Genomic DNA, 13,922 nt, shown 5'->3' with positions numbered 1-13,922 from the left:
TATTTTTATGTGCATTTTACTATTTTATTTCGGCTGTACGCGGGCAAGAACCAAGGAACTTTTTCATAAAAAATGAAAGCTCATAGCAGCATGATGGATGAATGCCAGTGTAATGGCCTGTGTGGCAGTAATTTCCTGTTTGTAGAGGCATCTGTAATGGCTTACACAGTTCATACTGGTAGTGGGGATTCTGATAGATAACTGTTTTATCTCTCTTCCAGCATATATCCTCCAAGCGCAACCATGCCAGTCCTTAAGAACCTCCCGTCTCGGCTGAAGGGAGGCAGATTTAGTGTGGATTTGGAGACTACGCGTAGTGAGTTCATTCTCAGAAAAATGAGTCTTAACCACAATCCATTTGAGGAGCCTGGTTCAGATGAGGACTGGCCCAGAAGCAACGGAGGCTCACTCCTGGATGGGCGTGTGCCGCGGGACAGAAACCCGTTTGAGGATGAGGAAGATGAAAATGAGGCTAATGAGGTGCGACGTGGAGGCTCAGGGAAGGGAAGCTCCATCAAAGGCACGCTGGAACGCATGAAGGGGGTCTCCCCCCTCAAGACCCTGGGCAAACTGGGCAAGAACTTGCGCATGTCTGCCAGGAGCAAGGGCAGGGAAACCCCCTCCCCACAGGGCTCTATAGGTTCAGCCTCACCCTTGGGGAGGAAGAAGAAGGGCAGACGGAGTTCAGAAGGGAGCTTGCTACGGTATGATGGGTTGGGATGGGAATTGAAAAGAATTAAACGGTTCCGGTTCCAATTCCTCTTAATGAAGTTCACCCAAAAATGAAAATTATCCTATGATTTACTCACCCTCAAGCCAAGGTGTATATGTATCTTTTTTCAGAAGAACACAATCAGTTTTATATTAAATATTATCATTGCTCTTCCAAGCTTTATAATAATTTGAAGTCCTAAAAAGTGCATCCATCCATCATAAAAGTAATCCATACAGCTCCAGGGTGTTAAAAAAGTCCTTCTGAAGCGATGTGATGCGTTTTTGTAAGAAAAATAGGGCTGGGCAACAATTTCAAGCTCCTTTTCCTTTTCAAAATCCTCCGACATTTATCTTTCAAAATTGTATTTGTCAATACATCATGCGTCAGGTCAGAGGTTACTCTTTTGCCGTAAATCAATGTGTACGGCCGTCTGTCGGAACTCGGAAGCTAGTTATTTTATTTTATAAAGTTTTAAATATGGATATTTTTCTTACACAAATGCATCGCTTCACTTCAGAAGGCCTTTATTAACCCCCAGAGTCATATGGATTACTTTTATGATGGATGGATGCACTTTTTTGGACTTCAAAATCAGAACCTCCATTCACTACCATTATAAAGCTTGGAAGAGCAATGTTATATTATTTTTTTAATATAACTCTGATTGTGTTCGTCTGAAAGAAGAAAGTCATGTACACTTAGAATGGCTTGAGGGTGAGTAAATCATGGGCCAATTTTCATCTGCAGAGTTCAGTCTGTGCCGTTGAATAAATAGTGCAGGGAACACAGTATGTGTAATCTTCAGCAGAAGAATGCACATGCGATAATCAACGTAAAAGAATGTCATTTGGTTCCGGTTGCATTTTTAGAGTGCAACATTCGGGTTGTTTTTTTACTTATAAACTTCTAAACCATTAAAGACAGACCTACTGTGAGCCACAAGTTTGTTAATCATTGGTGATATATGCTTTTGTTGAAGCCTTTATCTTAACATTTTTTAATAAGTTATTTTTTAAGTCCTGGTGAGAAACTATTATTTATGATTCTGCAAAGAAACCCCGCCCACTCCCATGAAGCATTGCAAGTGATGTAATTGTTAGTCTCCCTATGCTCTCAAACTATATAAATATTTGTGTATGTGTGATATTTTGCAAAAAAAATCTAATATATTGTGTAGATATGTAACTATATCTATTTCTTTAAAGCAATACTGTATTATATTGTAATACTATAATTCTATATTATATTTTAATGGTATTATGTCATTCGGAATGCATCATGGGATTGTAGTTCTTTCCCTCATTGAACCCATTAAGTACACAGTCTTGTATATTTGACTTGTTGTCTGATTTTCAAATACTTTTTTGCTTTAAATAATTCAGTTTGTACCTAGTTGATTTGGTTAATAACTTAAAATTCTTTAACAAAGACATTTTGAAAATCCCTATAGGAAGAATTAATAAAAAGAAAACCTTTGGAACCAAGATGGCTGAAAATGGACGGGCACTGTTGCACAAAATAAAGAAATGAAGTGTGATAAACGGTTTAGGACTAATTAATGATTTATATGATGATTTATTGCCAAAGGGGGAGGTAGGAGTGTTTGGGAAACTCATTTGTAAACAATTATAGTTTGTGTAGTTCCATTTGTTGCCACTAGTAGAATAGACACACTGTTCTAGACACATGCCTTTAAATCCATAGTTTTCTAACGACACTATTAGTTTATGAAAGACCATTTATTTTTGTGCTATTGCAACAATTCATTTCATAATTCATAAAGCTTTCCTGAGTCTCAAACAGCAGAAGAACATGATTAGCAACACCGTGGTCATGGAGTTGATTCCCAGGAAATACATGAAAATGTATACCTTGAATTAGATGCAATGTGCTTTTGATAAAAGTGTCTGCACAATCAAAATGTAACTAATCAACCTTATCAACTTTCTTCTTCCTATAGAATGGCAGGGAGGTGTAAAGATCGCAAGGAGAGCTTGACCAATGGTGACCTATGCTCAGAAGCTGATTCGGACTCCACCAGTCGTCGACTCTCCTTCCTGAAGATGGTGGGCAAGGGCAAGATGAAGAGGGAGTCCATGCAGGACCACTCATCCCAGGGCCCCGAGGAAGAGCCAGTTGAGGAGGTGCCCGAGGTCAAACCCAGGGAGCCACTTTCAGGTACTTGGACAAACAGTCAACTAGTGAATCTGAAGCTGTGCATTTGTATAGCAGCATTCAGCAACAGACCCATATTCGTCAAAAAAAGGACCAGATTTACCTGTCCATTACAAATGAAATATACATTATAAAACTGTTTTTGTTCTATATGTGTTTCTCATTTTACACACATAAAATGTTTAGCAGTTTAGCTATTTATAACAGTTGTTTTGTAATTGTTTGTGTCAATGTAATATAGTATTTCTGATTATTCTAATTTCTTATGAAGCATAATTATATTGCCCTTCAAGAAAATCTACAGGCAGTCATCAAAGACTGTGATAGTGCTAAACATGCCATTATTTGCTAATTAATTCACCATTTAAACTATGAATGTACAACTAATATCTAACTATCTTTAATGCTTGTTCTCAAACCTTTAACCACAACTGTACCAGAACGTGGCTGTTTAGCTTGACCTGCATGAGCATGGAACATGCTACGTAGGAATTTGCACATGATTGCATGCTCAGGTTTCAGGCTTTTCACTGCAAGACCATGAGAGATAAGGTTCAAAACTGGCAGCAAATTGCAAGCTCTCTTTGTTGAAGAAAAAAAGCCTTAAGAATGGTAGTGAAGGATGAGAATGGATATCTTCAACCTAGCAATGCGAATTGCTAACGTCACAGGACTGGACTGTTTTGCAAGCATATATATAATGTGTTAGTGGTTGCTGGTGCATTTGTTGAACAGTCAACAGAGTTCATTGTGTGCTCAACCTATAATTTTATTTCAGCTATGCTCTTACACAATTGTGTGTCATTTTGAAGCAAGACTCTGATTACCAAGTTCAGATGTTTTTGATTAGAGTTGGAACTAAATTTTGCAGAAAGATTGATAATCGGGGAACATGACTGTCAGAGCGGCATGCATTTAGCTGATTATCAAGGCTTTTTTTTTTTAACTAATCGTTCCTACCATACGGGCTAGAGGGCTGTCAAATCTGAAACCATCAGCCTCTTTACCTTGCGTAAATGCAGCATGGAACATGATAAAAGAGGAATCTGAGCAAAGAGGAACTGAATGTGCCCAATAGTGTCATGTTTGGTCATGTCTTTGCTTTGTTTCAGCAGGGGGGAAAGGGTGTCTTGCTGCTTTGCATGTCCCAGCTGACACAGCAAAAAATCACTTTTTATTTGTGTATTTAGCCACATTATGTTGACGGGAAACCTTCTTGTGAACTCTCGCAACAGTCATGTGGGTTTCCAAGTTATTAGTTTAGTAACTCTCAGCTATCAGCTGAGAAGACCACCAGACACTACGATCCATCTGTAATTTGGTTGAAGAGCATTTTTGTTTACACATTCATTGGATGTCATATTAAATATACAAAATTCCAATGCTAAACCCATTTTTTTGTTTGGTATCTGTTTTTGTGATCCTTACTTAAGTATTCCAGGAAAGGTCTTCTGTATGAGCTTAAATAATAATTCCCATTTATTTTGCAGACGTACGTGTTATGACAAAAGAAAGCATTGCTTCATCCATGCAGCTGTCCTCAAGTGGCAGCACATTCCTGAGGGAATGATAATCAAGTCCTTTTTAATAATGTTATCAAACATCTTCACAATGACGTATTTGTATATATGACATATATATGGATCAAAAGAAACATTAAATAAGGAAGTAACGCTTCAAATAATGTGTAATGCCATGCATGCCTTGGTTGCTGTGCATGTAAGAAAAGCCAGAAAATTGAGCGAAGAACAGGACGTCAATCCTGTTCATGGAGTGTGTCAACTGTCAACCAGATCAGATTTCACTTGAGTTGGCAAAATATTTTGTATGCTTTTACTTCCTGTGTCATTGCTTTACCAATCTTAAATTCTATAGCTCAAAATATAATTAATATAATTATATCAATTATCTATCTATCTGTATATGTGACCCTGGATCACAAAACCAGTCATAAGTCACACGGGTATATTTCTGGCAAAAGCCAACAATACATTGTATGGGTCAAAATTATCGATTTTTCTTTTATGCCAAAAATCATTAGGATATTAAGTAAAGATCATGTTCCATGAAGATATTTTGTAAATTTTCTACCGTTAATATATAAAACATTTATTTTTGTGAGTGAATGCTGCATGAATTGCGAACATAAATGGACAACTTTAAAGGCGATTTTCTCAATGTTTCGATTTTTTTGCACCCTCAGATTTCAGATTTTCAAATAGTTGTATCTTGGCCAAATATTGTCCTGTCCTAACAAACCATACACCAATGGAAAACTTAATTATTCAGCTTTCAAATGATGCATACATTTCAAAAAATGTACCCATGTGACTGGTTTTGTGATCCAGGGTCACATATATATATATATATATATATATACAGTACTGTGCAAAAGTCTTAGGCTTGAGATCAGATCTCCGTGTGGAGCACCGGCTGTTGTCAGACTCCTTGTGCATTCGAAAATCTCACTTGATTATTACAATTAATGGCAAAAGGAATGTTTGGAAATGTAAACTGATATTTCCTACTGACACCATTTTTCGGATGATCTTTTTGATGAAATCTGAGAGCTTTCTCATTGACAGCTACACAACTACCACTTTGATGCTTCAAAAGTTCATAAAGAGATCTTAAAACTAATCCATATAAATAGAGCGGTTTAGTCCAAAATTTAATGAAGAGACATGATCGCATTATGTGATGAACCGATTGAATTTAGGCTTTGATTTTTGCTACATACAGACTCAGTGGGTGCCAAAAAAAATGAAACCACAATGAAAATCTGGAATTTTTGCTCCAAATGTGGATATTAAATCAAAGGAAGAACATACTAAATGTTAAATTCTGAGATTAAACTTAAACGTCAATGCAATATTTCGCTCAAATTGTTATGCTGCAAGTTTCCTTAACAAAAAGGTTCTTTCTTTTTACAAAATACAATGCTTTCCAATTTTTTCCATTTTGTTTTGTCATAACAATATGAAGAAATTGTTCTTGGTACACAAAGCATGTTGCAACTAAACCTCACTGTTCAGACAGCAAGGTCTTCGTTGCGTTCGGGTGGCTGGTATCTATCAGAACTGAACGCATTCAGTTGTCTTTGGGATTGGCAAAGTATAAGATGAAATCTGACTGAATTGATAAAGCAGCCATATAGAAGGGCGTTTACCCCTCATCCTAGTGAATGATTTCCAGACCTCACCAAATTACTACCCGCAATCCCCAACCATAAGCCATAACTACAGCTGAGAGCCATTCCGTCATGGCCACCATGGAAACAGTATCTGAATGGAATCACTGAACTCCAATTTATGATAGCAAATATTCCCGCATGCCAACTGGCAGAGTCACTCGTAAAAGGGAATAGCCAACACTTCCACCTTATCCAGCTATTGTCCAACACTTGGCAGGAAGATTTGTCCATGCATGTCAAATAAACCAACAAGCATTAAGTGAGGGCAGGGTTCCACTTAGTGTAAGGTGGAGTACTCGGTTTTTCAAATGGTTCAATTTAGGTTTTCTCTGTTGACGTTGGCCATGTCTAAATTAATTAAGAAGGGAGTGGGACCGTTCTGTCCTGACTTAAGGTCTCCAGTGGCAGGCGAGGCCAGTTGTCACTTTGATTGCCACTTCATCTCACTGGGCTGGACATTGAAACAAGATTTTAGCATGTGAAAATTCCTTCTGGACAGGATTGGGCACAGGGGACGAGACCAACAAGTATTACTCGACCCATCTGCGCTTCTAAGGCAGAGGCAGGAAATACAATCGCCCTTCACTTATTAAATATTTCACTTCTGGGGAAAATATGTCTACTCTGCACATGCTGAGCATTAAATGGGGGAAGTGAATGAATGAGAAAGGGAATTTCAGTGGGCTGCTATTCCTCAAGTTCTTCGGTTTCTCGTTCTCCGGCTTGACAGGAGAATTTTGACTCTGAAACCCTTACAGAGGGAGGGTTCATGGAAAATGGTCCTGAACCTGTGGCACGACAAAGAACAGATCATATTCCATTACATTCCTAGAACTCGGGCTAATCTTTTCCTTGTAACGGCTGATTGGTCCTGCTGAGAGGTGTTGGTTGTGCAGGTGTGTTGGTGCAATGTTAGCAGATATCTTGCTTAGTCAGATCTATTCAGTTGAGTTGGTTGTCAGTCCCCACCCTTTAAAATCCCTGGCCAAAAGTAAATACCATTACCTCCTCTTGGAAATCATGGTGGAGGTATATTTGTGTAGCATAGTGCCATATGTGCCCTTAAAAGGCAACACTTCAATCCCTGTGGTTTTCATTAAGGAAGGGTGGTGACATGTCCATGCTTAAGTGAAGTATGCTCTACACACCATGAATTTAGTGCATGAGACTTTCTGGAAACAAAGAACTAGTGTTGTCCTCTCTGCACAGCTCAGCTCAGTTACTGGCATCGATCCGCATTTTAATAACTGTGGGATAAAACCATTTAAACTGCATGGCTTTTAACATCTGGACCATTGCTTGTCCAATATAAAAGTCTGTCATTCAAAACAAATACATATATACAGTTCTGTCATACAGTATATGAATATATATATATATATATATATATATATATATATATATATATATATATATATATATATATATATATATATATATATATAAAACAGCATTTATTTAAATAGAAATACTTTGTAAAAATGTAAATTTCTTTAATGTCAGTTTTGATCAATTTAATATGCCCTTGCTGAATAAAAAGCATTTATTTCTGTCCAAACTTTTAAACAAGATGTAAGTTAAAATATGCAAGTATTTATAAGTTCTTTATTATATAACATATACTGTAAACACAACCTTGTTTTAAAGTTAAAATGCTTGCAAAAGTCTTGGAGTTTGAAGGTTTTATGGGCCTTACAAACAGATTTATGAGCAAGTGTGGAAAAACACTTCATTACCTGGAATGCCATAACCTGTTGAATTTCTTTGAAGTGAAGTTCAGTAAATTTCAATTCCTGTTATTTCAATTCCCATTCAACGTACTGTAATGTGACCAATTGTTTTTTTGTTGTTTTTTTTAATTCTCATTCATGCATTAAAAGGGAGCCAGTTTCTAAATTCTGAATTTTGCACAACTTCTTCTCAGATATAAGCTTACAGGGTCAGCTTTTACTTCCCCTAGGTTTGAACAGTAGTCCTATCTAAAGGTCACTTAGATGATACAGTGACATGTCGTCCTTGGGTGGAGGACTTTTCACTTGGATGAGTTGCAGAGGAAGTGACTCTAATTTTTAACAGGCAGCAAATACATTTTTCCATCTTATCCCCTGTCTGTGTTGGCGATAAGCCTTTTGGTATTGTATTTTATATTTAGATCTCCTTCCATTGGACTGGCACACTTGGACTGTTATTATCCGAGATGGTTGAGAAGGGTGTGGGGTCTGTCATGGCAGTACTGGACAGTCCATCCTCGATAGGGATAGGGACAGATGAGTCAGGCGCCAACCAAACGCCCCCGCATCCTTCCCTCTAAGAAGAGGTCAGGAAGTCACAGGAAATATATGGGCAACTCAGCACCGCAAAGGGCCCCTTACTGTCCGTTCAATGTTCTGAGGAATTCAACAGCAGCGCCAATTATTTGCACAGCTGATTTGTGACATATCTTCATCTCAATAGATGCGTGTTGAGAATTGTCAGTAAGCAAGCTTAAAGGGTTAGTTCACCTAAAAAGGAAAATTCTGTCATCAGATACTCACCCTAATGTTGTTCAAACCCGTAAGACTTTCAATCATCTTCAGAACACAAATGAAGATCTTTTGATGAAATCTGAGAGCTTTCTGTCCCTCCATTAACAGCTACGCAGCTACCAATTTGACGCTTAAAAAAGTTCATAAAGAGACCGTAAAACCAATCCATCCGGATTGAGCGGTTTAGTCCAAATATTCTGAAGAGCCACAATCACTTCATATGATGAACAGATTGAATTTAGGCTTTAATTCACATTCAAACATTGATCAGCGAACATAAACAGAAGCTCAACCAAACCTGCTTGACGCCCAAGAACAAACCTCATTGGTTCTTGCAGAAGCTCAAACGTGCTGCGTAAAAACGAATATTACTTTTGGCCACTACTGTATGTTTGTGTGTGTGTATATATATATAATTGTTAATTCAAATAAAATACTTTTTTTTTTAATAAATATTTTAGTAAAATGATTATTAATAATTTTTATTATTCTTTATATTATTATCATTATAAAGTATATACCATAGAAGTTTGTCTGGTTAAGCTAAGAACTTGGAAACATTACATGCTGGTCACTTGCATCTGTAACACAATATGCTGGTGACCAGCTTTGCTAGTCCTTTCAGTACGTGAACTTGTTGACCTCTAGACTTTCCTATGGACTGGTTAATGAAAAGCTGTTCTCGAAGCCTCCCAAAACCTGTCTCCAGTAATCAGACCAATTTGTTAGACCATGTAAATGTGTTCATCCCAAAGGAAAGGAATGGAAATGATGAAGGATGGGTGTGAGCACTGACCTCAATGAGAGCCCGCCTGCTTCATCAAAGACATTTTTTGGAATGTAAAAAAGTGTTGCTGCACATAAGAAACACAAGTGAGATCATTATAAATTATAGCCAGCAGAGTGCACTGGCAATCATTTTGACCATCTGGAAGATATACTGCATTTATGTTTTAGGTTTAATGGTATGAAATTTACTAATGGGGGAATTCTGAAGAATTGTACTGGATGGCCAAGAGAATGTTCCCATATTCACTATCTTCTGGGTGTTTTAGAGCAGTGATTCTCAGCCCTCATTGTTCACTCCTATTCCAAGTCTCCATGACTTTTTTCACTTTTTCGTGGTTTAGTGGATAAGGACAATTTCTACACTGTAAAATATTTTGGAGCTTGGCTTATTTAGAACAACATATTTTCATAATAAAAATGTCCATGGAGTTATATTTTATTCATTCAGTTTTTCCAGTTCTAGAAATCAGAAAATTAGGCTACCTCATATAGCCAGGTTTTTCAAGACAAATACGAATGGTGTTTTCTTGTAAAACACACACCAATCTTTTTTTTTTTTATTCACAACATCGAAAAATCTTTTCTTGTTTTTTTTATTTATGATTATTTATTTATTAGTCAACAACATGAGGGTGACTAAACAATAAAAATGTAGTATTCGGTCTCTGCTATGTGACTAATGGGTAACCTTATTTTCTGTTTTGTCAGTATTGGAGATCCTGCAGTTGGTGACAAAAAGAGATTTGTTTTTGGCTGACACTCACATTCTGGAGCTGGAGCAGGAGTGTAGGGAGGCCGAATCTCCTACGGCAGGGGGCACTGAGGATTTCACCAGCCCCAGCAGCAAAGACAGCAGTCGGCGCAAAGCCAAAGATGTGGAGCTGCTGTACGAGGCCCTGCAGAAAGAGTTGTGGGACGTGGTAAGGGATTCTCTGCGTTGCCCCACCGCCGGACCCAACTTGGGCCTAGTGGTCCAGGTGCTTCAGCAGGAGGAGCAAGCCGATCGGGACTGGGCTCAGAGCGAACGAGCCGCTCCAGGAGGCCCACGGCCGAGGGAGTTCAAGAAACGCTGGAGGGAGGCGGTAGTCGAGTTAGCTGATGCAAACTTACCCCCGCATGAAGAAGCACAGGGAGGCGAGCTAGCAGCCTATCTGGATAAGCTTAGAGTCCGTATGGTGGAGGACCTCGGGGCGGCTCGGCGTAATGTGGTGTCTGTATATCCGGTGGAATACGACTCCTTCCAAGTGTACACGCACAGCTACCACCAGGCTGTTACCCGTCGTCTCCAGGCGATCACCAATGGAGATCTGCAGATCATTGACATATACTCTATGCTAGACTGGCTCTACAACATTTACAATAGGTAAACAGTAGTTTGACTAGGTTAATGTCCTCAAAGGGATAGTTCCTTAAAGGGATTTGAATGAATATTCAAAACGTCAATTCTCATAAAATGAAACCAAACAGTGACCATGGGTTGTCAAGCTCTATAAAAGTACTATAAAAGTGGTCCATATGAAGTCTTCTGAAGCCATATTCAAATGTGACAGCATCAGTTCTTGTGTGTCTTGCAACTGGACAAAATGCAGCGAGTTTGAATATGCATGCGTACAAATGGTATTTGATGACTGAAGATTTTTCAAACTCAGACTTCAAGCTGTTCCTCATACATACCTATCGTATGACTTTAGAAGACTTTGAATTTAGCATATTTAGTTATATGGATTATTTTTGTGGTGTTTTTGTCATGTTTTGGAGCTTGATGTTTTGGAGGCCCAATCCTCATTAACTTTTATTGTATAGGAAACATCCAGGATATTATGCAAAATATCTTTTTGTATGTTTCACCGAAAACAGAAAATCTACTGTTGAGAGTTGAAATGGCTTTAGGATGAATAGATTTTGACAGACAAATATTCTTTTAGAGGAACAACACTACCAGTAAAAAGTTTGGGGTCAGTAAGTTTTTTTATTTTTTTTATTTTTTACAAAAACATTAAGCAGCACAATTGCTTTCAACATTGATAATAAGAAATGTTTATTGAGAAGCAAATCAGCATATTATAATTTCTGATTTCTGAATGATCATGTGACACTGAAGACTTGAGTAATTGCTGCTTTAAATTTAGCTTTACCATCACAGAAATACATATTTTTTTATATATTAAATATATGAACTTTTTAAAATATATTAAAATAGAACACAGTGGTTTTAAATTGTTACTGTTTTTCTTTTATTAAATAAATGCAGCCTTGGTGAGCATAAAGGCCCGTTCATACCAAAAACGATAGCAATAAATATAACTATAGCGATAACTATATTAGTGTCCACACCAACGCACAATATTGTTGTTTATTCTGAACGCGCACAGCTATGTCTTCTGCCGCTTTAAATGCTCAAGCTCTTTAATGCAGGATGGATTCTGATTGGCTGTCAATGTTTTTAACTGGAAATAATCCTTCTGAAAGTGATATCAATGATATTGTTTCTCTGTGCCGTTATATTTTGGATTGTATTGTTATGTCCTTGGTGTGAACAGGCCTTACGAGACTCAAAAATATGATCAAATCTTACTGACCCCAACCTTTTTAATTGAACGATAATGTACCATTTCTAGTTTGCACTGACTCTATCCAGTTGTCAAGCCACATAAAACTACAGCAAACCTAAAACAGATTGTTATAAATAGCTTCTGGTTGATATGAGAGGTGAAACCCACTCTTGTACCTTCCCATTCCTGTTCCTTCATAATTCAATGTTTCCTTATGAGTGAAGTCCAGACTCAGTTTGTGATTTGCTCTTCCTGTTGTTGCTGCAGAGATGTCCTTGGAACAGTCACCATAACAACACCCATTAACCTCTCGCAGCTCGGCCCACTGCTGCCGACAGAGACGGTGGAAAAACTGGAGCTCGACTGCCTCAATTCAGTCAGGGTAAGAACTGAAATTCTCAAACCTCATCCCCAGAGTTATCTTCTAGCCTTTTCTGCGTACCTCAAACAACGGCACATCCTGTCCACTCAAAGAGATGGCTGGTCGTTTCAACCTGCACGGTCAATTAGAGTGCGGCATTTCAGAGGTCAACGCGGCTTTCCTGTCTACATTGAGCACTACACAATAGAATTCAGTTTGACAACACATTTTTCCCTTCACTCATTAAGCAACATGAATGGTTGGTCTTATTGATAATCCTTTAGCCCATCCTGAAAAGAGTGACATTAGCCGAATACTTAACGCACTGAATGGCTTAATAGTGGGATTGTTTCCTTATGGATGCAATATGCACCTAGTGCCCTATATGGCCTCTCACAGCAAGGATGCTGGTAATGAGTGTGTTGAAATGTTGTGTTTTCAGGGGGAAAGTGACCAATGAGCTGTCTCAGGTTCTGCGGAGGAGGAAAAGAAATGGCTGGACACCCGTGAACATAGAAGAGTATCAGATACCTCTGGCTCGCACTGTTATTCAGGTCAGCACAGGCCACATGGACCATTTATGCTCATTTTATATATAATAAGGTATTGTGCTTGACATATGAAGTAAGAGCATCACATGTTGCCTTAACTCGATTTTCTTAGTATTGATTTCGTGTATAATGCGCCACTGTTCAGTCTGCAATATGTGCAGCAAGTTTTAGACACTGGGTTTGTTGTTAGAACAAAACGTAAGAATGGCAATCATTCACCTCTGTGTAACAAGAAAATAGTCCCCTAGCTTGAATCGACATAAATAAACACTTCCCATTGTGAGCATGTTTCCATTACAGTATATTGTTTTTGTAGGCTCTGTATTGCACCCTAGTGGTCATAAAGGGTATTAAGGAAAATAGTCAGTCACTTTTATTTGGTTGGCTGAAGTAGTACGAGCATTGAGCAAAATATTTCAAGAGCTAAATTGAGGTTTTTAATACTCAAAATTCACTTAATAACATATTTTCTTACATTTTGCCTTATAGAGGCTACAAGAGGACCTTGAGAGATCTGCAGCCGTAAACAGACATTTGGGCTCACGGGTTGCTCAATGCAGTCTCAACGGACTGGCAGATTTCCTGTACAGGTGGGAAAATAATACATGAAAAGTGACACTATCATTCAAATGATAGGAGTGAGTAGCATTTTTTCTTTAATTAATACTTTTACTCAGAAAGGATACATTAAATTGATCAAAAATTTACAGTAAAGACATTTATGTTACCAAAGATTTCTACTTCAAATAAATGCTGTTCTTTTGAACGTACTTGTTATCAAAGAATCATGAAAAAAATGTCACAATTTCCACAAAAATATAAGAAGCACAACTGTTTTCAACATTGATAATAACAATAAGAAATGTTTCTTGAGCAAATCATTCAAAGGTTCATGTGACAGAAGACTGGAGAAATGATGCTGAAAATTTAGCTATGCATCACAGGAATACATTACAGTTTAAAATATATTCAAATAGAAAAAAGTTATTTTAAATTGTAATAATATTTCCCAATATTACTGTTTTACTGTATTTTTGATCAAATAAATGCATCCTTGTTGA

The 13,922-nt window shown here is 37.8% G+C and overlaps 1 protein-coding gene across 1 annotated transcript in view; it reads left to right on the top strand.

The window, feature by feature from the left end:
* The first annotated feature begins 221 nt into the window (after window positions 1-221).
* exoc3l2b (exocyst complex component 3-like 2b) overlaps window positions 222-13,922 on the top strand; it is a 21,941-nt gene continuing 8,240 nt past the window's right edge. The window contains 8 exon segments of the mRNA XM_084127532.1: window positions 222-704; window positions 2,676-2,893; window positions 10,106-10,760; window positions 12,217-12,332; window positions 12,755-12,784; window positions 12,787-12,815; window positions 12,817-12,864; window positions 13,351-13,451. Coding sequence (XP_083983658.1) covers window positions 244-704; window positions 2,676-2,893; window positions 10,106-10,760; window positions 12,217-12,332; window positions 12,755-12,784; window positions 12,787-12,815; window positions 12,817-12,864; window positions 13,351-13,451 — 1,658 coding nt within the window. The 5' untranslated portion in view covers window positions 222-243.

This window comes from Abramis brama (assembly GCF_963993115.1).
Source record: "Abramis brama genome assembly, chromosome: 10".
Taxonomy (NCBI): Eukaryota; Metazoa; Chordata; class Actinopteri; order Cypriniformes; family Leuciscidae; genus Abramis; species Abramis brama.
Note: the sequence above shows the minus strand (reverse complement) of the source record. Positions and strands in the feature narration are given on the sequence as shown.